General features: G+C 40.8%; 1 protein-coding gene across 3 annotated transcripts in view; it reads right to left on the bottom strand.

Moving 5' to 3' along the window:
- Nucleotides 1-8,639: 8,639 nt before the first annotated feature.
- STK3 (serine/threonine kinase 3) overlaps nucleotides 8,640-27,426 on the bottom strand; it is a 291,185-nt gene continuing 272,398 nt past the window's right edge. For all 3 annotated transcript variants that reach the window (XM_073330478.2, XM_073330481.2, XM_073330480.2), the window contains one exon: nucleotides 8,640-11,859. In XM_073330478.2, coding sequence (XP_073186579.1) covers nucleotides 11,701-11,859 — 159 coding nt within the window. In that variant the 3' untranslated portion in view covers nucleotides 8,640-11,700. The remainder of the gene's footprint in view (nucleotides 11,860-27,426) is intronic.

Here is a 27,426-nt window from a genome sequence, read left to right as displayed (position 1 = left end):
ACCATCCGTGGCCCTGCTGCTCTTCCAGGCAGCCAGACCTGCAGTCCTTTCTTCTCCTGCTCCAAGCAGCATCTGACTACTACTTTGCTCTGCAGATCCTTTTATATGGCTGGGCCCTGATTGGCTTCTTCCCCTGCAGCCACTCTAGCCTGCTTGGAGGACCTCTCTACTATTCCTTCCCTGGGATGGCTCTGGCAGAACCCTGAGGCCTCCAGCATGGGGCCTTTGGGCCTAGTCCACCCCATCACAGTATTATTCTATCCATTTTACACATGGTAAACTAAGGCATGGTAAAGAAACAGACACAGATTAAATGACTTGCTCAAGGCCACTGAGCAAATCAGTGGTAGAGCTGGGAACAGACCGCAGAGAGGTCATTGCTTCAGTATCCCACTCAAAGCATTAATACACAACCTAGATGAAAAACAGAACCCTGAACTAAGATCTTGAGAGATGAAAGATGTTCACTTCACCTTTCAAGGTCACCTACAAAAGATTCTTTGAACTTTTTGCTGCTTTATAATAAATACTATAAAGAAAACCTGAAAGTGCATTTTATAAAGGTTGTTTTTTTGCTTTTCATTTCTATCCACCTGAGAAATATCAGGAATGTCACATCTGGTTTTGCTGGAGGGGAAGGATCTCCGAATCTTGACTGTGAGCTATTACACGTTAGCTGATGAAACTGGGAAATTGAATCCTCAACAAAGACCTCCTAACTCTAAAACGTTCATTAATTGTTGGTGTGAAACCCAAGGCCCATCTGCTCTCAGTTGCTCAACTTTCATTCTTTCGCCTCTTGTGATGCCGTCACTTCATTAGTTCTCAAGTCATCAGGAAAGTCTTTCAGGGTAAACATGGCCTGAACTAGAAATATGACAAAGTCAGGCAGAACCATGCTCTGCCCTTGCCCCCCACCCCTTTCTTGTGTGTGACACAAACCTTTCTTTCCTTCCTCACAAAGAAGCAAAATAAGGTCACATGTTCATTTTTTTCAATTTGAAGGTCAGTATTAATGCAGTGTAGTACTGGAACCCCAAGGTGTATATATCACCCAGTCCATCATGTGCAAACTTGGTTTGTTTCTTTGGGGCAGGAACTCTGTCCAGTTCTATGGTTGGAAAAGCGCTGTGCACATTTACAGCACTGAATGCTCATTAATAAGACATAGTTCCAAAGTTAAATTCATACGCCATGTTTGGTTTATTTTTTAAAAAGTTGTTTCATTCCTTTTTACAAGTGCACCGTAGTTTCATATTTTCTAGACAGCACAGTGAACAATTGCCAACATTGAACACTTTAGCAGTTATCAAAGTTTCAAACATTAAATGTTGAGTCACTAATATGTATTTGCAAAATATACTAACTTGTTCAATAATAAACAATGCAGGTGTTTTAAAAAATTTAAATGTACTTTTTTTGTGCAACAGGGCATGGGGCAGTAATTTCCTGTACTGACCTAAACTAGCTTTTCCATGTGGAGCATTCAATCTGCTTGTTGCAGGAATCCTTATATTCCCAATGCCTTGCTATTCCTTTCTTTGTGAGTTATGAGACAAATTTCTTAGAAGCTAGAACAAATTTTGCTAGGTTATCCATCATACCGTATTGTAGGGGGTTGTCAGGCTTCCCTCCCCACTCTGAACTCTAGGGTACAGATGTGGGGACCCGCATAAAACACCCCCTAAGCTTATTTCTACAAGCTTAGGTTAAAAACTTCCCCAAGGTACAAATTCTTCCTTGTCCTTGGACAGTATCATTGCCACCACCAAGTGAGTTAGACAAAGATTCAGGAAAAGGACCACTTGGAGTTCCTGTTTCCCCAAAATATTTCCACCAAGCCCTTCACTCCCTTTCCTGGGGAGGCTTGAGAATAATATACCAACCAAATAGGTAACCAAGGTAAGCACAGACCAGCCCCTTGGGTTTTTAGGACACTAAAAACCAATCAGTCTTAAAAACAGAACTTTATTATAAAGAAAAAAAAGTAAAAGAATCACCTCTGTAAAATCAGGATGGAAGGTAATTTTACAGGGTAATAAGATTTAAAAAACAGATGATTTCCCTCTAGACAAAACTTTAACATTACAAAACAACAGGAATAAACCTTCCTCTTAGCATAGGGAAAATTCACAAGCTAAAACAAAAGATAATCTAACGCATTTCCTTACTATTACTTACAATTTGTAATCTTGATACTTATTTCAGGTAGGGTTTTGTAGATGTGTTTTTCCTGCCCTGGTCTCTCTCTGTCCCAGAGAGAACAACAAAGAGAGCCCAAAACAAAACCTCCCCCCACAGATTTAAAGGATCTTCTTCCCTTATTGGTCCTTTTGGTCAGGTGCCAACCAGTTATTTGAGCTTCTCAACCCCTTACAGGTAAAGGAGGAATTTTATGCTACCCTTAGCTGTATGTTTATGACAGGCATGATCAATTATTATTTGTCAAGGACCACACTCCAGAGAAAATAATAAAAAACAATAATAATGATAATAATAAGTAAATAAAAAGATTTGGGGGTCCATTTGAAGGCATCTGGCAGTCTGGATTTGGACCGCTATCCACCTATTGACTGCCCCTGGCATATTGTATTAGCAGCCTTTGATTAGATTTCCCAGTGTTAATCTACTTGGCATTGGTCTGGCATGTGTTTTCACATATCCAATAAAAACAGATATTATTGAAAGTTGTATCTATGAAAATGATAAATAAAATAGTACCCAACAGGGACATATCACAATAAAAATACTAATGTAAGGAAATCTTACATTCTCAAAAAACAGTACTGTACTGACTTTACACACTGTTGAAGTATGAATTGTATAAGTTACACACATGGGAATGAGGTGGTTTGGTTTTGTCTGCCCATATTTTTTGCTCTTAGTTGTTTTTATCTTATCTGCAAAGAGTAAAAAAAAAGTCATGTAACCATTTTTTCCTTTATTATTAAAAAAATACAAAAAAAAAAAGCTATAAGACGTTCTTTTTTAAAAGAGATTTTCCCTCTTCTTGTCCTTTACCTGATAAATGTAGGTCTGGTCTAGCCTGGAAGATTCTGACTAGTGAAATTATAGTCTAGTCTACACTACAGAATTTGTGAAGAATTGAGGTACCTAACATGATCCTGACCATGCCGTTGCAGTTAGTGAAGACCAGGACAACTCATGTTCAGCATCACATCAACTAACTGAACTTCTGTAGTGAAGAGAAGCCCAGTAACATCAGATAAGCCAAGAAACTGGAAGCAAACAATAGAGAAAGAGAAGGAATTTTTATCAAGACCATTTAAATCTGTTTTTGCTAATGTCTATTTAACTTCGGTGTCTAATGAACATTTTGGAGAAAGATTATCTTGGCTAAAGATTCAACACCTCATGCTTTCAATTGTGTATGTGGAAACAGGGATGCCCAGAATTTAGATCCCTGATCTCTCAGGTTGAAAACAAGAAGAAATAAAAGGTGACTTACCAGTAATTCTAATTCTTCAAGAGCCATGTCCGTACATTCGCATTATGGGATGGTGTCCCTAGTATCTCAAGCTTGCAGAACCCTCTTGAAAGCCATGTCTATGGTCCTTTTTTCTTTCTTTCTTTTTTTTTTTTTAGGGACTGGAAGAGGAAGAATCTTTCAAGTCTAGGACTTGAAATATAAAACTGGGACTTTTCATCTTGGAAAAGAGACGACTAAAGGGGGGGGGGATATGATTGAGGTCTATAAAATCATGAGTGGGGTGGAGAAAGTAAAGAAGGAAGTTTTATTTACTTCTTCTCATAACACAAGAACTAGGGGTCACCAAATGAAATTAATAGGCAGCAGGTTTAAAACAAACAAAAAGAAGTAGTTTTTTCACACAATGCACAATCAATCTGTGGAATTCCTTGCCAGAGGAAGTTGTGAAGGACAAGACTATAACAGGGCTAAAAAAAAACCTAGTAAGTGCATGGAGGATAGGTCCATCAAAGGCTATTAGCCAGGATGGACAGGGATGTTTGCCAGAAGCTGAGAATGGGTGACAGGGGATGGATCACTTGATGATTACCTGTTTTGTTCATTCCCTCTGGGGCACCTGGCATTGGTCACTGTTGGAAGACAGGATACTGGGCTAGAAGGACCTTTGGTATGACCCAGTATGGCCATTCTTAAGTTCAAGTCTTTGAATATCGGAGCAAAAAAAGTTTGAGGGGGACGGCATGTGTATATATCTTCAAAGGAGACCTTTCCACCAATAAGCATACTAAATCATGAAAGTGGAGTAAAGCCTTTTCAAAATAGACTTAATGGGCTAGATCCTCTGATGCGGTGTTTCTGCTTTGCATTGCACTGCTGGTAGAATCTGGCCCTACAGCCATCTCAGCATACAAAACGAGGATTGACCACCAGAAGCTGCTAGAGCCTTGTCTACACTAGGACTCCCACTGGGAACAGCAGTGTGAATTTTATTATAAACTTCCCTAGTGTAGAAAAGGCTTTAGACTGGTTTCACCTCTGACTTGAGCAGAGTTCTTCCTGGCTATACCACTGTAAATCAGAGGAGACCCAGGCCCAAAGCCTGCCATAGATATTATAAAGGAAATTATGTATAGTTAGCTGTAGCAGTACATATGACATTACAGAATGCCCATCCATTGTCTCTAGACCTTTAAAGGGCAGAAAAAGCAGCAGACACTTCAGTGAGCAAAAATGGCATTTTAATGATGAATTAGGCTGATGCTTTTAAAAATAAACAGACATAAAAAGTGGTTCTGATTTCAATTTTCCAACCCCTTGATTAAACCGCTTCATATTCCTGGATTGGTTTCTGTCATCAGAGCCCCCTACCAACTCTGCAGTATATTTCAGTTGACATCCTACATTGTCTCACTGTCACATTTTAAAAAATTAGCATGATTTGAAAAAGATTTGCCAATCTGCTAGAATATTCTGTGAACTATTTTTAAGAGCTAAGACATACTGTGTTAACAGTAGTGCATAAACTAACGTCCCTATCCAATTCTGTGCACATTGCAGTCAATGGGAATTTTACATTGACTTCCATGGGAGCATGACTGGGCCCTAAATTATTAAGAATATAAAGAAATAAAGGCTTCTTGTCATATTCTAAACACAGCCCCTTTTAATTATGTCATTTTTATAACTAAACGTATATGCAGCAGAAAGTATAATAATCAGCTTATCACACTCTCTGATTAACCAGCTCGTATATAATATGTTTTACAGAAGGCTTTACAGTACATAATCTACTCAGAAGCACCAGTTGCTCGGAAAGGTCACTAACAGATAATCTCATATACTTACACATTGCTTCATCAACAATGAACCAGATTTATATGCTAGCAGGCTCAATGTATAACGTAGCTGAACATATGGGTAGTTTGAGCCAACTAATTTGTTTTCTGCTCTGGATGTATCTGTGCAAACGCAGACACATGAGGAATAAACATGAAAGAACTAAAAGGTGCGCTAATAGCAGGAGTTTCTGCCATCCCCCTCAACCTTTTTTTGCTCTGCTATTCAAAGATTAGCAACAGAACTGCTACCTCAGTCATCATGGGAGCCACATGGACAAATACTTAAAGAATAATTATTAAAAAAAAAAGAAATGGAACATTTGAATCAGGTTTGGGATGTTAAGTAGAGCAGCTCTCCCTGGCACATCCCTCTCCAACCCACTCAAGTTCCCATTGCACCAGCAGAGCACCAAGGACTAGATTCTGCAACCTGCTGAGCACCCACAACTCCCTGGGAGCAGAGATATTCAGCCTCTCTCAGGTTCAGGCTACAAAACAAGGTCAGTTCACAGAGAGGGACATCAGCAAGATGAGGGGGAGCAGGAGACGCTGCCACTTAGGCTCAGCTCCCTTCATGGCAGTCTGAGTAGGATTTCTGCTCTTTTCATTCCCTGCAGGGCAAAAATCAAAGAGGATGATCTCACCCTGAATTTGGATAATTATTATTACATATGTTTTAAGATGCAGATTGCAACACAACATGATTTTTGTATTTTGTTACAGTTTGTAAGAAACTGAACTGCAGAAAATAGTACAAATTTCACCAGAAAAGACATTAAGAAAGCAGCCCCTCTGGCCCTCCAGAGCTCCTACAACTGCTACTTATCCAATGGGGGTACTTACTCCTTGATGATGCCCACATAATAGCTGAGAGTCATATGCATATCATCCTCTGATGTCCAAAAATACGTGCTTGCCTGACTCACAGCCACTTAGGAATTGTACAAGTTTTGTGCTGTTCAAAGACTATTTCCTTGGCTTTCAACTTCATTCCAGGAGAAAAGAAGGGACCATGAAGCCAAAGAGATCCATACACGAGATGGGGAAGTGAATGCCCCATTTCCATTACGAGGAATGTCCCCACACAATAGTGATGGAGAAGGGAGATGTTCCCCTAAACACACATGGGTAGCATAACAGATACTGCAACCACATGCAGTAGCTTTGGGAACCATTGTATTAACTTTACAAAGGTTATGTGTATCGTTTCAGGATAGGGATTGTAGCCTATTTCATGAAGGAAGATTTCCACAGCTCTTCTAGTAACTAAAAATGGGGGGAGGGCGGGAATTACTGCAGTTGCTGGGACTGTATACAGTTGCAAGGAAGTACCTCCTCCAGGGGTGGTTTGCATATACTGGTTCAGACTGGTACAAAGGACCCAAACAGACTAATGAAAGGGCTTCTGGTATAAAACGCTGAGTTTAACCTGACAGAAGGGCCTCCATTTTGTTTCAACAAATGGACATGATCTTTTATCCAAGAAGAGGCCAAACCCTTTGGAAGTAAGGTTGTCAGGTGTCCAGTTTTCAACTAGAACACCTGGTCAAAAAGGGACCCTGGCGGCTCCAGTGAGCACCACTAACTGGGCCATTAAAAGTCTGGTTGGTGGCACAGCGGGGCTGGCAGTCTCCCTGCCCAGCTCCATGCGGCTCCCAGGAAGCAGCTGGCATGTCCAGCTCCTAGACAGAGGGGCAGCCACAGGTGCTACATATGCTGACCCCTCTCCAAGTGCTAACTCCGTGGCTCCCATGGGACAGGAATTGCGGCCAATGGGAGCTGTGGGGGCTGTGCCTGTGGGCAGGGGCAGTGTGAAGAGCCCGTTGGCCGTGCCTCTGCCTAGGAGCCAGAGGGACATGATGCCGCGTCCTGGGAGCCACCGGAGGTCAGTGTGCCCAGAGCCCATACCCCTCACCCACTCACGCACACCAACCTCATGCCCTAGCCCTGAGCACCCTCCTGCACCAAAACTCCCTTCCGGAACCCGCGCCCCTCCTCCCCAGCCCCACCCAAGCCCACACCCCCCACCACAGCCTTCACCCCCTCTCACACACCAACCTTCTTCCCCAGCCTGGAGCTCCCCCCTGTACCCTGAACCCCTCATTTCTAGCCCCACCCCAGAGCCCTCACCCCCTCCTGCACCTCAAGCTCCTGCCTCAGCCCGGAGCCCCCTCTTGCACTCCAAATCCCTCATCCCCAGCCCCACCCTGGAGCCTGTACCCCCAGCCAGAGCCCTCACACCCTCCTGTACCCAACTCCCTGCCACAGCCTGGTGAAAATGAGTGAGTGAACAAGGGTGGGGTACAGTGAGCGATGCCCCGCCTCGGGGAAGGGGCAGGGCAAAGGTGTTTGGTTTTCTGCAATTAGAAATTTGGCAACCCTATCAGGAAGGGTTGGAAGGACTTGAACCTGCCAGGATCCCAAAAGCCTGACGAGTGACTTCTGGTACATTTAAATATGCATTTTGATCTTTTTATTGTTTTGTTTTCTCTGGATGTTTTTGTCCTTAAATAAATGTACTCTGCTTTGGAAGAACTGTTTGGTCACTTATAAGCGCTGGCTTACATTGGTCACAGCTCTTGGAAAGAAAGAAAAGCAGAGGGGCTGGACGTTAGGCTAGTGTAGAGATAATCACAGTGCAACTGCAAGGGGGCAGCAAGGCTGACCCCTGCTCAGGACATTGAGGGACGCAGGTCCCTGCCCAGAGAAAGGTGATGGATAAAGGCCTGAGCCCCAAGAGAGTATCCCTGGGGCAGACCATGGAGAGGGGGGCAGGGAGCAAAGGTGCAGTTCCCTGAAATTGTGACATATAGCATCTCTCAATATTACCTCTCCAGCCTCCTGTATCTATGGGGTGGGATACAACAAAGTTTGGCTCAAGATCTGCCCCTTTCTTCTTCTGGGGGGAGAGGGAGGGATCACATGTAGTGTGGTTACTACAGCCCTAGCAATGTAGTAACACCTGCAGACTGCAACAGCCTTGTAGGGAAGAGGCAGCGAGACAGGTCTAGCATAAGGAGCTGCAGTGCAGGAGAGACACTACATGAACTTTCACCCCCAGGCAAGCTCTTTAATTCCCAAACAGGGGAGACTTGGGTGTCCTACTATTTATGTCCTATATAAACTATCCACCTCCTGGTGGATACCTTGAGCTGGACAGGGTTTCAGAGGTGCTGAGTACCACTGACTTCAACTGGAGTTGGGTGTACGCAGCAATTCTGAAAGTCAGATCCCAAGCACTAAAGAAAGCAATGTTTTGAAATCTGAGACTTAAAGCACACTAAGTGAATGTCAATAACTAGCATGAACATGATTTAGCTTGAGATGGAGTGAACACAACACAATACCCATAAGCGAAAAATAAGTTTTTATTCAGATGTTTAGTGATAAGTAGTTATTTTCCAGAGATTTTTATGTACTAAACTTAACCATACAAAATGGGCAGCAAAAAGAGAAAATGCTGGGTTAGAATCTTCCTGAATCTTAATGTGTCCATAGTTCTTCTGGATTTATTGAAACGTTTGATGTTACAATGTCTTATTTAGCGTGCTACCTGATTTCCTTTATAGAAAATGCTCATTCCTCAGTGGAGATAAATGTGGTCATGAACATGGATGCTATAATTTAGTAAATAAACAGGGGAAAGAAAACCATAAAAGTACCCCTCTATAATATAAAACCTATTTCTAGGTTTTACTCCGTGCACATAACTAAGGGTCTGATCTAGTTCCCCCTGAAGTCTGAGAGGCTTTTCACTCATTGCATTAGGCATCAAAGTTATTGAATTTTATATTAGTTGGGGGATATCAATTCTGGACAGAGAAAATTCCTGCATCTAAGTTACAATATCTCAGAAGCCATGAACTTCCCCATCCCAGGTGGATTATTCCATTTCCAATTTTTACCGTGACTTCTGGCTTTTCTCCTATGTATGTGTATGTATAAAATTCAGTTGGGTTGCTTCATTTGGAGAGAAAGTGTGGCTTTCAGGTAGACTGCAGATAGAGAAGAGATGCACTTTATGCCCTCATGCCTTTCAGATATCATTAGAAAAGCTCTAGCCTGTCTACTGGCCTTTAACCTGGACCCCCTCTGGGTAAGTATTACACACGGTGTGCACTAAATTGGAAAATTTTCCAGAAGGCACAAAGTCTGAACACAGGATGTAATCAGATGATGCTACCGTATACAAAACCAACATATGCTATTTTTGGTGGGGCAAGTGGAAGAAAATATGGGAAGAGAAAATTAAAAATGATGCAGAGAGGCTATAGCTGGACAATTACATTAATTGCCTACAAGGCACATTGGGAAAGGGCAAATAAGGCTCTCTCCTTCTTGATGATTCTAAGCTTTCCATACATTCTTTCCATATATTATATCTTTGTGTTTGTATGTACACATCAATGAATTTAAAAAAGAGATAAAGCAAAGATTTAGAAATTAATTTGAAACAGGTCTATATTCAGAAGTCTATGTTGTCATTTTCATAAACTGTATTAGATTTTACCATGCATCACTTCATTGTTTGTTTAGATGTGAGGCAGTAAAAGCACAATATTGGGGCATCTTGATTTACCGTAGATTTTATGGATCTCTCTTAAGGGTTACTTCCCTTCCTTCTTTGCAAAAGGCAGTTCACATTTTTAAAAATTTAGGAATATATGAGGGTCAGTTAAAATGTATTTGAATTTACGATTTACAAGTTGGAAGTACAAACACACACATAGAATAAAAATGATAAGAATACCCATATACAACTCAAGAAATACAATTGGTCCGAGAAGGGTCAGACATATGCTGATCTGTTTAAAACTATTTTTTCCTTGTTTAGTTAGACTGTTTAAAGATAATGCATTGTTTCCAAAGGCTCATGGTTCAGTATAAATGGTCCACATATGACTATAGTAAATGCCAAGAGGCATGAGATGTTTACTATCTTCCAGAAAACATTTAACAGAAGGATGCCAGTAACCATGGGCACCATTAAAATCTGTATAGCTGCATTTTGCAAGTAATTATCATTATGTCTGACTTTTAGGGAAATATCTGAATACCTCAATAATGTTAATTAGGCAAAAGGCAAAAATTGTGGCAATATTAATATTAATAGTGACCACAGTTGATGGTTCAGAAAGTGGATCACATTTTCATACAAATGACTGATGTATTTATTGCAATGTGATATATTTCACCTACCATATATTTACACACATGAACCAGAGATAAAAAATGGACACAGATATTAACAAGAGCCTGGTCCTCCATTCCTTATGCACCCAAAACTCTCACGGAAGACTATGGGAATTTTGAGTGTTCAATGAATGCAGGATTAGGAATACTGCAAAACTTTGCTTCTTTTGGAGACTTATTATGGATTAATACAGGTTTTCCATTGATTTTCTTTGGCTTTTAAATTAGTGTCCCTTGCAGCTACATGTCTACAATGCAGAACACCAACAAATAAAATCATATTACAAACCAACCAGGTAAAAAACACTGGTCAAAAAGTGTAGCTGTTGCTTTATTACAAAACAATGGTGCAGAATGATGTTTGAAACTGGTCAGAATGTAAGAATTGCAATAGCAACTAGAAGTATATACCATAGGTGTGACTGCACTTGTTGCTTCTCCTGCCCTATAGAAAAATTAAAACTAAGTAGGCACTTGTTTCCTTCCGTAGTAGGAGGAGAGCACTCAATGTAAGGAAGGGTGACAGAACTGGGCCTTACATGAATGTTCTCTAGTGTACTACAGCCATAGGTCCTGATTCAGGACAGCCCTTAAGCACATGCTTAACTTATCAGTGTCAATGGAACTTGAGCACATGTGTAAATGCTGCCCTGAATCAGGCTTTAATATGGCAGTGAGTTTCTTTTTTATTGCATTCCCATGTTCAATTTAAACTAACCTGACCCTGCTCTCCACCACAACTATCCTAATGACCCCCCCCACCAAGTTTTAAAAAGTAAATGGGCATAAATATAAATACAATCACCTACGAGTATATAATAAATATGCTACTAAATGGGAGAAAAATATATTGCAACATAAGGCCCTGTAGTGCTGCACAATCATGAAACACTTCAAAATCTTCCAGGTATCCTAAACACTCTCCCATTGTACATCACAGTTACCACTATACAGCTGAGGGGGATCAAGAAAGTAACAGATTACACTTCTATTACATTAAATATTTGAAAATAGAAGTGTGGTAAACGCACAGAAGAGTTTAATTGTGTTCCACCATCTTTGCTGAACACCATATACATGTTCTTTCACTGCTCCTTGGTTATGAAGCACAATTTAAAGTTTTAAAAACACCTCTCACAACTATAGGATTCCTTCAGATTTACAATTTAACAAGTGTCCATGTTGACTACTAGCATTATCTTTGAGAGTAAGACAGATTCAGAAATTCTGTTGCCTTCGTTTCTTTGCATCCATTGCATCCAGGATCGGCTGCCTCTTCGCTGTGTATCTTTGACGAAGCTCTTCAATTTCTCGTTCCATCATAGGGTCCAAAGCCGTTAACCTCATTTGCAATTCTTCTAAACTTAGGTTTTTTAACTGTAAATAACAAACAGGAAAGCAAAGCTGTTTAATGAAATTGCTTCCAACAACAAACAAAAGATTGATAACTGTTAATACTAATCATTCGTTTAATTTACCGTGGCAAAGTGAAAACAAAGTATTAAAAATAGCAACTAGTGTAGTAGCATGGAAGTACCTACATTCCCATTTACATCTGATACAAAGTAGTTTCAGTGTACCCTGCACATGGACATATGCCTTATGTTGAATCAGTTTGTAAAAAGCATGCATGCCAATTTATGGATGTAATTCTACGGATATGCTGGTATCCAGGATAATTACCACACCCAATCAAAAATGACTAGTTGAGCTACAGTCTCCCGTGGAAGCCCTAATTCTAAGATAGACAACATCCACAAATAGTACTATGCCAGACAGTCAAACGTACCTACTGATAAGAATTAAAAGGCTCTCGTATTCCTCAATGGATCACTGCCATATCTACACAGGGCAAACTGCCAACAGAGTGTATAAATAATATAGGAAACAACATCCTGAACTCATGGGAAGGAGTTAGTTATAATCAACCTCTTTTCTTTCTAAGCAGCACATTAACATTTTCTTAGAACATTAATGGGGCCGTTAATGGCTCAGGAGTCCTTTAAAAATTAATAATAATGAGGCTATTTACAAAGAAATCGACTCATTTGCATGCTGACTGGTGTGACGAACCAAAGCTGGATTCTGGCCAGCTAGTGGAGCATTGCAGGCATTCCTTTCCATGCCTCTGCTTGCTGGAAAGAATCCACAGTTCATAGTTTCATAACTGAAAACAAATAATGGTGAAGTTCATTTTTATTGCCCTGAGGCAGCAAGGTGTCTTTCTGCCCTTCACATTCCTGTCAGAGTCCTTTTTGTGCCAACTGCCCTTCGCTGGTTGTGAAGATCATCACCACAGTTCAGATGGCAGAAGGAATTTAATGAATTACATAAAGGCCCACCCTAATAAGAGACCGTCTACATTTTGTTTGAATGTAAATGAATGTTCTGACATACTGAACAAACACACCACCTAATAATTGCCTACGTCAGGAAAAAAAATGACAACACATTTCCTGAATGAGCCTGTTTATGAGTCAATATTGAGTTCATGAATCCTGGGCAATTTTTCATCAATACAGTCTAATCTATTTTCCTTGGGGAATAAAATATTACTTTTGATTTCTCTATCAGCATCTGAAGCATACGAATTAACCACACTGCTATTGCTATGTACAGTCCCTCTCCCTGTGTTATGACTAGTACTAATACACTATATCACACATGGTAGTAAAGAAAAATGGAGTGTCAGAACTTTAATTAGACACAAAGAGAACTGGTGCAGGAACTAATAAAAAACCATAAACAAGAAACAGAGGAAAACAAGCAGTATGTCATGCAAGACAATACTAGCATTAAAGTTTCTGTGAAAATGAGAGATCAAGGAAGAGTTACTGATTAGGGTCAATCCTACCCTCCTTCCCACACCTCCACAGGGACAAAGCAGAACAAATACAGTTCTGTCATTTCTTCAGAAAGAGCCAGGTGGAGGATACCTGTAGCCCCAAGCCAGGGTGCACATCCCCGTGTGCCTCAGAACCAAACTCTAACCAAAGGAGTCATTTGGGGCCAACAGATCTTCAACTATGAAAATCCAAGGCTGCAGCAGTGGCCACAGAGCACCCCAAATGTGCTCTGCAGCCTGTTGGCTAGGATTCTTTTCCCGGTTGCACATCTCGCTACTTGGGCTTCCACTGAGTGAAGTGATTAAGTAAAATCTAGTTGGATAAGTTGCCCTGCCCTACTTCCAGAAAGGGGCTGGGGGAAAGTGGTCACTATTTCCAGGACATCAAGACACCCATTAATTTAGGGGGAAAGAGGGAAGAAGCTTCTGTTTTTCTGTTCTTGTCAACTGTTAAATGGAAGTAACATATTAAAAATCATGTGAGTGGGGATATTCTTTAGGGGGCAAGATTGGGATGGGTTTTCAATGTAAAGGGATCTAGGGTACAACGTGGAGGGTTTATGGCCTTAATAGGCATGTATTTAACTGACTGAGAAGAAGTGCAGGAGCTAAGGGGGGCACAGAGAGTTCCTATTTTTCTAAATTCTAACTCTCTTTTCTAAATTAACTCTTCTTTTTGAAACCCATCCATGAGAGGATGGAGAGCTTTGGAGATCCATAGAGAAGTGAAGGAACTACATGATGGGATCCAAGTATAATTTCTTGCCTGTAGGGTGTACCTTTTTTTTCAGGACAGATCTTTATGAGGTTTTCATATGATCTTTACAGTCTGCCCTGCCTCTGACTTGGGTACTCAGCTGCCTTCTCTGGATAGTCACTATAAACACACCAAGAGGATTTGGGTCTCTTTATATATCGTTTGAGACCGATCATCTACTGCTGTACAAAAGATTTTGTATGTGCGGCCAGGGAGAAATGTGACGGGTGCATTTTTATTTAAATCTCAGAAACAGAACAAGTAAACAAAAACAAATGCACTTTGAAGACCACAGACAGCTAGGCTGGAAATTACAGATTTGAAAAAAGAGAATTTCAAGATCCAAATAATGAGGGATTTTCAGAATGATCTCAGTCATGTCACTGAAGGGATCTAAGCCATTAGAATACTTGTGTGTATCAGTGGATACCACTCTGAACACTGGAAGGGAGAAGTGAATATAAAAAAGCAAGGCACTTCATGTGAAAAAAGAAAGCAGATTTGGCTTGTATCTGACATCAGGTGAGTTGAAGCAGGCATAGCCATAGAAAAGCTATTGTATCAGTGTTTATAGAACGCTATATAAAACAATCATTTTGCCATGATATCCCAAACTGCTAAGTATCATTCTAGAAACAAGATGGGATGTCTGTTGGCGAGAGAGAAAATAAAAGATATTATCTCACCACCTTGTCTCTCTAATATCTTGGGACCGACACAGCTACAACAACACTGCATACAACTACCGTTCTGACCTTTATATAAGCTTCCTTGGTTAACTCAAATAAATTACTTCTTGGCTTCCACTTGTACTAAAAGTACTACATAGCATACCTAAAAACCTGCCAAGGCCCAAACATGTGATACGACATGGGACAAAGATGCTAAGTGAGGTACATAAAAAATTAGCCATGCAGGAAACTTAAAATGCTGTGGGATTTGTTCCTTTAGGGTAACTAACTTTCTGTTGTCTCAGTAACCTGGTTCATTGACTGTTCCTTGACTTTAGCAAAGCTTTTGACACGGTCTCCCACAGTATTCTTGCCAGCAAACTAAAGTAGTATGGGCTGGATGAATGCACTATAAGGTGGATAGAAAGCTGGCTAGATTGTTGGGCTCAATGGGTAGTGATCAATGGCTCCATGTCTAGTTGGCAGCCGGTGTCAAGTGAAGTGCCCCAAGGGTTGGTCCTGGGGCCGGTTTTGTTCAATATCTTCATTAATGATCTGGAGGATGGTGTGGATTGCACCCTCAGCAAGTGTGCAGATGACAGTGAACTGGGAGGCGAGGTAGATACGCTGGAGGGTAGGGATAGGATACAGAGGGACCTAGACAAATTGGAGGATTGGGCCAAAAGAAATCTGATGAGGTTCAACAAGGACAAGTGCAGAGTCCTGCACTTAGAATGGAAGAATCCAATGCACCGCTACAGACTAGGGACCGAATGGCTCAGCAGCAGTTCTGCAGAAAAGGACCTAAGTGTGACAGTAGACAAGAAGCTGGATATGAATCAACAGTGTGCCTTTGTTGCGAAGAAGGCCAATGGCATTTTGGGATGTATAAGTAGGGGCATTGCCAGCAGATCGAGGGACGTGATCGTTCCCCTCTATTCGACACTGGTGAGGCCTCATCTGGAGTACTGTGTCCAGTTTTGGGCCTCACACTACAAGAAGGATGTGGAAAAATTGGAAAGAGTCCAGCGAAGGGCAACAAAAATGATTAGGGGACTGGAACACATGACTTATGAGGAGAGGCTGGGGGAACCTGGGATGTTTAGTCTGCGGAAGAGAAGAAGGAGGGGGGATTTGATAGCTGCTTTCAACTACCTGAAAGGGGGTTCCAAAGAGGATGGCTCTAGACTGTTCTCAGTGGTAGCAGATGACAGAACAAGGAGTAATGGTCTCAAGTTGCAGTGGGGGAGATTTAGGTTGGTTATTAGGAAAAACTTTTTCACTAGGAGGGTGGTGAAACACTGGAATGCGTTTCCTAGGGAGGTGGTGGAATCTCCTTCCTTAGAAGTTTTTAAGGTCAGGCTTGACAAAGCCCTGGCTGGGATGATTTAATTGGGGATCAGTCCTGCTTTGAGCAGGGGGTTGGACTAGATGACCTCCTGAGGTCCCTTCCAACCCTGATATTCTATGATTCTATCTGATGCAAGCAATTTTCAACAATGAAAGTAAGGAAACACCTATATTGTGTGGCATGTAAGTCACTGGGATTAAAATGAGTGACATCCCTCAAAATGAAGCATGCTGCACATTATGTTGTTTTAAACACATTTTTGATGTCTCACAGAGGTCTTTCAAACTCATTTTATTCACAAGTAATTCAGTTTACATAGTTTTATTTTGTTTCCCTTTTTTTAAATTATGGGAAATATTTCATGAAATTTCTCTCTGTTTGGGTAAAAAGCAAACTGAATGATCAGCAAAGTCTAAAGATCAACTGACGGAGGCAGAAAAGCCTCTTCTATCAAGATTACCATCAACATTTATACAGGATTAGGCAAAAATCCTGTTTTTTGTTGAATAGAGCCCTGTGTGATTAAGCAGTGTATTGCTGCTTTACCTGATAAAAAAATTCCTTGAGCAATTACTTTACAGTGAAAAAACTCTAAGAAATTGAAACCATTCTAATTTTGCACTACTATTAGAAGAGGGGACAACTCTGAATGGAAAAGGCTTCAATTTTGCAAGATACTAATTTAAAGGTAGTTAAACAGGAAACATTTCCTCTTGATTCCAACTCTAAAAGCAATGGAGGTGGATGCTTTAATTTAGTTCTAACTGCAAACAGCTCACAATTTAAATGGCCATAAATAATTTACCATGTAGTTTGCTGTTGAGAATCTCTTAGGGCTACCAACATCAGTAGGAAGAGAAAGGAGTTCTTATGCATTCAGCCATGAAGGCCATGGGAAACCAAAAAGCCTTTAAATTATATTTTGATAGCTTTTAAAATGCAGATAACCTCTAGGAGCTCAGTAATCCAGATAGGCTTGTCTAACTTCTTAAATCTGAGGACAATAGATAATTTTCAACCGGAATGCCCAATCGAAAAGGGACCCTGGCGGCTTCGGTCACCACCACTGACAGGGCTGTTAAAAGCCTTGTTGGTGGTGCAGACTCCCTGCCTGCCCTGACTCTGTGTGGCTCCTGGAAGTGGCTGCCATATCCGACTCCTAGGCGCTGGGGCGGCCAGGGAGGCTCCGTGTGCTGTCCCCCGCCCCCAGCACTGTCTCTGCAGCTCCCATTGGCCAGGAACCATGGACAATGGGAATTACAGGGGCAGTGCCTGTGGGTGCGGGCAGCGCACACTGCACAGAGCCGCCTGTCTGCCCCTCCGCCTAGGAGCCAGACATGGCGGACACTTGCGGGAGCTGCAGGGAGCCTGCCTTAGCCCTGCTGCACCGCCAACTGGGAACTCTCTGAGGTAAGCACCGCCCAGCTGGAGCCCACACCCCGAACACTCTCCTGCACCCTAACCCCCTTCCCCGGGTCAGAACCACCTCCCGCATCCTAACTCCCTCCCAGATTCCGCACCCCAAACCCTGCCCCACCCCTGACCCTCCCCAGAGCCCACACCCCCTCTAGCATCCCAACCCCTTGTTCCATTCCTGAGCCCCCTCCTATGCCCCAAACCCCTCATACCCAACCCCACCCCAGAGTCGGCCCCCCAGCCAGAGCTCTCACCCCCTCCCACACCTCAATTCCCTGCCCCAGTCCAGTGAACGTGAGTGAGGGTGGCGGAGGGCAAGCGACAGAGGGAGAGGGGGATGGAGTGAATGGGTGGTGGGGTCTCGGAGAAGGGGTGGGACAGAAGCAGCGCCTCAGGGAAGTGGACGGGACAAGGGTGTTTGGTTCAGTGCGTTTAGAAAGTTGGCAACCCTATTTCCCACCAATCCCAGTAAAATAAATCTATTTTTTTCTTTTCCAGGATTGTCTGTCCACAATCCAGCAACTGATGGACTGAATCCTGGAGAGTGCTGCTAACTCTCAGTGAATGGGGATTCTGGTAAAGCATTCACCCCCTGCTGGAACACTCCAGAATGTTAATTAGTTTATCATTTGACTGTGGTAAACAGCAGTCCAAATTAGTACAACTTGCAACATTAGGAATACATCGTCTGTGTGTACATACACACACACACACTTCTAATAGGGGGGATGTGGACTTGTAGTCTTTAAGAAGAAAAATTAGCATGTAGCATTAGCATTTTTTCTTTTCTCCTATATGGCATATTTGCTAATCCAATAGCCACAGGGCAAGTCACTAACAATGCAGAAAAGCAATGGGGAGGGAATGAAGGAAAGAGGTCTCCATGGTGAGATTATATTAAATAATCTATTCTACCGCCTGAAGCACTCTCAAGGCACATTACTGCCAAAAATAAAGAGGAGGGCCAGGGCCAGATTCTTGGCTCTGTTCTGGCCATTTTGCTCTGTTCCTTTTGGTGCAAAGTAGCCGGATTTTGGCTGTAAAGCATTCTCCTTGTGGAAAGCAATCGTCTTTGATGTAATGCAAGTGACACCAGTTCCAACACCAGCCTCCTCCCCTCCCTGGCATAGGCATGCTGCGGGAAGGAGGTGTCAGAATGGGAGCCTGGTGGAGGGGAGCTATGCTACACCAATCTTCTAATGGTACAAGGTCTCTTTGACTGCTTTAAGACAGGGTGGGGCTGGCCAGCAAAAAGTCACACAGCCATAAACAGTCCCTAAACACCCCCCTTCATCCTGAGCTGAGTGGAGTATCTAGCCCCAGCCTAGAACATTTAGTGAAAGTGTGCATTATGGACCAGGATATTTCTCTCTATTTTTTCCATTCGGACATATGGCTTTTCCACCCACAATTCAGCTCTAGTTTGCACTGAATGTACATTAAGTTTTATTGTGCAGAAGGAAGGTCTTTTGCTTTGTAGGCTTCCAATAATCAGTGTTATATGCACTTTGCAATGGAACTCTAGAGAATCTTCTTCCCCTGATAGTGGATTGGATAAGCCACACAAAGGGCATTTGTACAAAACATTTGGTTTGCTTTTAAATTCTTATTGCTTTCTGATGTCCAATTTATGCCAGGCTCTCATGTTAATGGGATGGACTGGGAAAGGATGATAGTAGGTTAGTTTCTAGACATGAGAAAGGTTGTTTTAACCTTGGTACCACTAATTTGACAGTATCTTTAAACTGCTTCATCTCTGGGAAAGACAGCTCTGGCCGCATCCCACATATTCCCCCCAGCCAATATATCATAGGAGTCTAGAGTAGAGGGGGGTTGGGGGAAAAGGTGGCACACTGAATCTTGGGCTTTGCAGACAGGTGGCTAATTAAATTACTTTGCAGAGGGCTGCAAATTTGTTTACATCTGCCTTGGTCTCCCAACTTGTTCGTGATAGGGTCCAAGAAAGGCTAAGAATAGAGGGGGAAAACCAGCAGACTCAATGGAATAGAGGCTAATTGGTGTTGAAAAGGCCAGTTTAATAGGAAAGAAAACATTTTCATGCACTGCAGTGATTGCCTTACAGAAAAATTGAGAGAGAAACTGGGTCTGTCTGTGTAGCCGTTTACTGCCCACATAGAGGCAGAACATTTGAGAGGGATCCAGGTAGAATAGGTTCTACTGGAAACCCCAAAAGCTAACCGTTCTGTGACTCCCTTTGTACTTACTGTCAAGAGAATGCAGTGGATCAACTACTGGACTAGCAGATGGTCTCATGGAAGAAAAGGCTCTGGTTTTTGGGTTTTTTTTGATATTTGGAACAATTGAAGAGCTTGGGGAAAAAAAAGACCTTCAAATATTATTTGTAACATTCATGTGTCAGAAAGGTTTGGGCATGATCAAATTACAACAGGAGCCAACATTTTGATGAAAATTGGTACAATGTGTGGCATAAAATGATAGAACAAACAAACAGTCTATTTTATTAATAATGGCATTGGATTCTGAAATTAAACACAGGAGGTAGGAAAGCCCTGAGCAGACTTGAAAAGATACCAATTAAAATACAAAAGAGCTTTTCTAAAGCCCTGAACAAGTGCAACTTGGGTATTCTTCCACAGTTATTTAGGATATATTTCAAAATAAAGATCCTCACATACCACAACAATACAGGGGATCCTCATGCAAGGTCACGCAGGAAACCTGTAGCAGAACAGAGTATCTCGAATCCCAGGCTAGACCATCCTTCCTTGGAGGATGATGCTAGCATGGAAATTCAACCTTCTTTCGGTGCCACAACAGAGTCTGAAGCCCTAGTCTCTAAACATTACATCTGCCAAGAGACAAGGAATAATCATTCACCAAGCCAAGGAATTTCTAAGGGTCACTGAAGAGAAAAAATAGGCAAATTCTGGGTTTTTGTCAAAATCACCCCCATCGCTTTAAAAAAAAAATGTTCAGGGGATAGGCCTCCAGCCACCCGAGGGTTGTTCATGCATTCTGTTAACTTGTGCTGTATGTTATTTTTTATGTGGATATCCTCATTATCAGGGTCTCAAAAGATTTGGGGCTCAGATAAGTATCCAATTATCCAAACCTACAGAGTTAGGCTGTAGGGCATTAGGCAAGCTGGCATTTCCATATGGCCGTCACAGTAAACAACAAGAAGCACATCAGTAATATAACCTGGGGACTATGAGAGCCTGGACCACCCTTGGTAGTTCTTCAGACAGAAAGAGGTACAATCTCCTTGCTAACTGAAGGCATTTATAACCACTGTTGTTATCTGTATTTACAGGAGCAGTGATGAGTCCAATATAAGCCCAGGACTGTCCAGTAGCATGATTTTTGGAGTATGGAAATCCTCAGAAGAGGGTGAGATCAGCTCCTCATAGTGTTCTTCTCCTATTAGCATCATCACCTGTTCTACATGGATTAATCTAGAGCCTGCTGCTTTTCATCCAGGTGTTGCTTCTTTTCAGGCACTAGTACAACTGGCTGACAGCAAGAACCATGTCTGTTAAGGAAATGTAAAGTTGTGTGGTCACTGGCATATTGATAGCATTGAAGCCTGCAGTATCTTATGACCTTCACAAGTCATCTGATTTTCTTGGTCATTAATGGGCCCAACCATTGTTTACCAGCCATAAGGAAGAGAGATCTCTTTCTTCACAAAGTGACCCCAGATATCCCTCAGAATTTCAGGGCTTCCATTTGTGTGACTGGATCAAACTCTTTTAAGGAAAGTGAAACAAACATCGTTTATCACTGTTTTAATACGTCTTGGGTCCCACCAGAACCAGCTTCAACTGGGTCAATGCTTTTTCAGTGAAGCAGAATGAGAGCTCTTTTCAGTGAGTAATTCTTCCCTTTTTGGCTGGGTGAAGGTAAGCTGCTAGGCTGACCTAAACTATTGCATGTTCTGGAATGCAGTTCCAGGCGTTTGCAGTCCTGGACAAAAGCCACCCAGGGTAGTTCAGGCCAAAATGGAAAGCGTGCAAATAGGTATGCCTTCTTCACAAAGGTATTAGAACTCTCTTGAAACAAAAGCTAACAGGAGAGCAGTAAAGTGGCACCTATGTCCCATTTTCAGAGTCAGTAAGCAGCAGGTATTTCATTGTGTGGATCTTGGCGGCTGGCTTGTCAGCAGTTTCTGGCACAAGACCCAGATGTGAGGAGGTGCACCCTAGACGTATGGTGAACCTCAGCAGGTAATATCATGCAGTGATTCATAATGAGGGAGCCTGGGAAGCAGGAACTGGGGGGAAGGCGATCACTTGATTCCACTTGGCCAGCATATATCCAGGGTATCCAAACTTTTCAGGGGGTGAAAGCCACAGTTTTGGTGGATGCAGCCCACAACAGTCTTAAGCTGTCCTTGACAACTAACAGGTAAATAAAAGCTCTAGGCCTGTGATGTTTTCAATATGCTAAAATTAGATTTTATTAATAGCTTTCATATTGCATGAGTTATCGGAGCAACCTTTCAGTCCATCAGATTAAATGATGCGACACTGCTGTTACACTGGTGAGATGAAAACAAGAAAATGCTTTTTCAGGGTTTAAATTGTTAATAAAATAGATTTTCAAATAAAAAATAATCTGTATAAAGTTTGCTATGTTTACTTGAAAAAACACATTCTTCCTAGCAACTGTTTAAATGAATCTTACAGATGCTACATGCCTTATTAAAGGCCTTTGATTGAAAAAATATGGCTTGCTAATACTGTATTCTGAGTCATCTCTTTTCCCATCTGCTAGCAATTCCTACAATATGAACTATCAAGAGAATGGCTAACAACAATAATTTTCTATGGCAATTGCAACAGTGGGTTGCCTATAGCACTTTCTAAGATTTAACCAGTGCATGCCTCAGATTGTTTTATGTTGTTAGTGGCCTCAAGTAACAGACACTCTTCCTTTCTCTCCATCTCACCATTGTGGCATGTTACTTTACTTCTGTTGAGCAGAGTCTGTTTTTGTTTTACAGAATGTGGTCCACTGAGGACTCTATACTTATTTCTGGATTTGAGCCAGGGTCTAAGAGGTCAAAGGTCAGCCTGTTTAGCTTTTTGTCTAATGTCCAAACCTAGGGCCAAATCCTGCTGACTTTACTCACAGAAGTAGTCACATTGGTCCTGGCTGCACAAGGATTTTTTCTTTTCAGCTTTTCCACATTTACTACCACCAGTGTAGCAATGCTGGGAACACTGGTGTAGGCAAGGTGCCAACAACTGCTAGCATTTTAAGCACTGTATCATGTAGTCCTGCTCTCAGCAGGGTCAGACAGTGTGCTGCGTGAGACACCAATGGCCGCTTGGAGCTCTGTCTACACTGGCATTCTCACACTATCGTCAGTGGAGCTGCACCAGCTCCAGCACTGGTGGGAAATCTTTGGGTGGGGAGAATGTAGACATCGCCACTGACTTTGATGGGTTTGAAACACTGGTGTCACTGAGGGCATAATTTGAAGATATGAGGTTGCACAGGTGTAAACAAGGACCTAATTTACCTCCCTGAACTTTTATTATGTGAGAGAAAAAGAACCCTGACTTGACTGTCAAAGCCCAAGCTGAGTCTGCAGGACTGGCAGTTAAAATAAACATGTTTTTATTGACTCACGAAACACTGAGGCACAATTAACAGGGGACCCAATTTATGGCATTTTTACAATGTCATTTCTCAGGGTACAACCCCATTTTAATGTTCCATGCTTAATTTCTGTATTCAGTGGCACAACCTTTCCTATTCATCAGACTAATACTTTAAAACTTCCAATGCTAAAAATAGCATGTATGGAAGCCACATTGATAATTATCCTTTTCTGGCTCTAGATTGCTTTTTTGTAGCTTTCTCCAAAGTGCTGGCCACTAGGGGAAGAGCTGGAGTTGCTTTCTACAATACCTTATGTGTAATATTACAGCTATGTGCAGCTATGCTGTACACAACACATATAGTATCTTTATCTGAGAAAGAGCAGTATTACCAAACCCAAGCAGTCAAAAATATCACAAGTCTGCCCCCCCCCCCAAATAATGAGATTTTTAAAAATAATAAACTTTGGGTTCTTTTTATTTGCCTTTTGGTTTTTGAGACTTAGGAATACACTTGGGTCACATTTTTAAGCCTTCCTCTGAAACTCTGAAGGCTTGGAAAATCACTATTTTTAAAATAATGAAAGCTGAGACCCTCAGACTCTGATGGTTTTTTTCGAGTTCCAGTTCCTAAAGTCAAGATTTATCATTAAATATCACAGAAATCACAGTAATATCATAAGTGTAGTGTAATGTAGTGTAGTTGCATGCAGCTCACTGCTAACACACATTAAAAGACAGAAGCTTTATGTACCACTCTATCTACCCTATGGTACCTAAATATCATTTATACTGTGCCTGAAGTGAGTGCCACACAGTTGGGAGATTTGTAACTTTCACTAAGGGGGATCAAGGGGAACTGAGGAGTGGTTGTGTATGTAAGTAACATACACTGCAAACCCATGTCTGTAGGCTACAGTGAGGCATTAAAATAAAGTAGACTTGCTCCTATATTAACTCCAGTTGTCTGCCTCCATCATTGCATTTAACGTCATACAGCACTTATCAAGATTCTTGCACACTTAGTATAACTACAAAGCTTATGGACAAGATATTTTAAAATCACGTTAAGTAATAAAAATCCACAGTTTAAGTTACTTTGGGATAAATTCTGCAGCATGCTGAAAATTTACCTTTTAGTAACTAACTAAATTGCAAAGGATACAACTGAGCTGCTCCAAAGGGAAGGTACACAGAGGTACAGGATTTAAGCAAAATAGGAGCCACTCAACTTATTTTGCTCTTCCACTTATGTACAGTATATTACATGCTTACTTTTGAGTCTGCTGAAGCACGTTATTTTGATTTTTAATCACCCTTTATTTAGAACTGCATTGTCTATCACAGACATTTTTCAAAATGACTTTTTAGCATTACAGTATTATGCTTCAAGCAGAAATTCAAAGTATAAAATGCCTTGAGAGAGCACCAGGCTTACAAACTCAACTCTGCACAACAATTCATGTGATTTTCTACATCAGCAATCTCTTAAGGTTTTTTGGATACAGTTTGAACACTCTTTTGAAGATATTATACATTTGTTCACAAAAACCCAAACAGAGGAAATTATTTAAAAGGTCTGTGAAAACCCTCCATCCTGATGCTCAGATCATAATACTTAACTTTGAGATACACACACAGCTGCTATCAAAACCATGAGCAAAAACAATTATCACACCTGATAAGAAAATCTGTAGGATTTTCTCTTAGAATTTTATTACGATATATCTAAAAAAAGCAAAACAAACTGTTCCAACAACTTAAAGAAGCAAAAGATAACAAACTTTAAAGAAAACAATCTAGAATTAAGACTGGAGAACCATCATTAATTTAGATAGCAATTCTCCAGCCAGACTTTTAGAAAGTTGGATGAGTATCATCACAAAATAGCATTCTATCTCTGTTAGTGAATAAATTAAAATCTTTCTCTCTCTCTAGGGCATGCAGTGTTGTAGCCATCTCAGTCCCAGGATATCAGAGAGACAAGGTGGGTGAGGTAATATATTTTATTTTATTGGACCAACTTCTCTTGGTGAGAGAAACAAGCTTGAAAGCTTGGTTTTCTCACTAACAGAAACTGGTCCAATAAAAGATATTACCTCACCCACGCTCTCTCTCTAGGGCAGACATTTTAAATTGTCTTTCAATGTCCTCAGCTATTAGCTCAGCTGTCACCACTACAGTTTAGTATAATTCTTTATGCATTTATAAATATACCATATTACAGTTCAGTGAGTTGCTGTGAGCATTCAACTCTGTGAACAAACATCGCTCTCCAAAAGCTCTTTGGGGCTGATGCATTTGGTTTTGATTTATAATGAGTGGGACATTTGGTTGTAAGGATCAGATTGGTAGTCATTTTTAAAATTTTCTTTTGTTTTCAAAGGTGGAAAAGATTTTCACACCCTTTTAAAATGCCATTCATCCACATGTAAATGCATTTTATAAACTGATTTACCAGCCTTATCATAACCTAGTAGATCCTAGAAGAATTAACTCTTTCTTTGCAAGCAGCGATTTCGCTTTCACACACTTCTGATTTGGGCAGTTTACTGCTTTATAGCTCTTTATGTAGTGATCACTATTATTAAAATGGGAGTTGCCCAAATCAAACCTCATAACAGCTGTTGGACTGTAAATTCTTTGAAGTTAGGACCATTTCTTCATGTATGTTTTATACAGTTTCAAGCACAGTTATCACACAGTATTTCTACTTTACAAAGAAACGTTCAGTTATCTTCGCCCACCCCTCCCTCCGGTAAAGTCCTATAAATCAATTTTAAAAAATAGAAATTTCCACCCTATTTAGCAGTTTTAATATTTTGAAAATACAGTAGTTATCTAGAAGCTAATTAAAGTTATAAAGAATCCAAGATAAAATTCTAAGGTTTAAAAGAAAACTATCCAGTTACTAAAGACAACTAAGGATCCATGTGATACATATGACATTATTTAAAACCATATTATTTTATTTTCACTAATAATTCCATTTTGATTAAGATGTTGGATTTTAAAAATAGACAGGAAAATTTAAACAGATTTAAAAATCACAATTTTTTTGTGACGACAAAATTTCAGTCCCTTTATATCTAGATATATCTCAAACCTGATAGAGTGATTAGCATGACTAGAATGTTAAAATCAATAGTTATAATCTATTTAGTAATGATTGAGTGGGCAAAAGGGGGAGTGGCAGTCTATTCATAAATGGCATTACCTGTTTCTAAGTTACTGATAACTTGGAAAAAATGATCTTGAATCCTTATGAATCAATGACCTAACAGATATAGCACAAGATGGGGTATTTGTGTCTGCTAAAAATCACCACATCACACTAGGGAACAGGATGATCACCTTTTTATGCAGCTCTCTACAACGTGTAGGAAATAAAGCTGCATGATCATGGGGGACTTCAATTTGAGTGACATATGTTAGAAATCCAATGCTGCTAGTACTAAAATATTCTTGAAATTTCTAAACATTACAGATGACAATCCCCTAACTCAAAAAGTGTTGTATCCCACATGGGGGAATTCTATATTAGACCTCATTTTCACAGATAAAGATGAACTGATCACAGAACCAAAAAATTAATGGTAACTTAGGTACAAGTGATCTTGACTTGATCACATTTATAATGTGTAACAGCATAAAGTCCAGACCAGTAATATAGATATACCTGGTGCTTGAATAGGGCCAATTTCACAAAGCTGAAAACAATTACCAGCCAGATCAGCTGGGAGGAAAATGTAATCAGAAAAACGTGAAAGACAATTGAGAATAATTTAAAGAACACCTTACCAGATGCCATAAAAGCCACAATCCCACAATTGAGGAAGAAGGCCGTGCTGGTTAAAAAAAACAATCTGGTTTAGAGGGGAAGTGAAATCAGCTATAAAAAATAAAAAATGATATATAACAAATTAAAGAAAGGGGAAGCTGACAATAATGAATATAAATCAGAAATTAGGAACTGTAGAAAACTGATAAGGAAAGCAAAGGGACACAAGGGGAAATCTATAACCAGCAGAGTTAAGGACAATAAGGAGTTTTTAAAATACATTAGGAACAAAAAGAATCCTGACAATGGTATGGGTCCATTAGTAGATAGAAATGGCAGAATTATCAATAATAATGCAGAAAAGGCAGAAGTATTCAATAAATATTTCTGTTCGTATTTGGGGAAAAAAACAGATGATATAGTCTCACCATATGGTGATAATACTATTTCCATTCCACTAGTATCTCTGGAGGATGTTAAACAGAGGCTACTAAAGTTAGACATTTTTAACTCATGAAGTTCAGATAACGTG

This window comes from Lepidochelys kempii, chromosome 2 (genome assembly GCF_965140285.1).
Source record: "Lepidochelys kempii isolate rLepKem1 chromosome 2, rLepKem1.hap1, whole genome shotgun sequence".
Classification (NCBI taxonomy): domain Eukaryota; kingdom Metazoa; phylum Chordata; order Testudines; family Cheloniidae; genus Lepidochelys; species Lepidochelys kempii.
The sequence above is the reverse complement of the archived record's forward strand: the minus strand, read 5'-3'. Positions and strand labels throughout refer to the sequence as shown.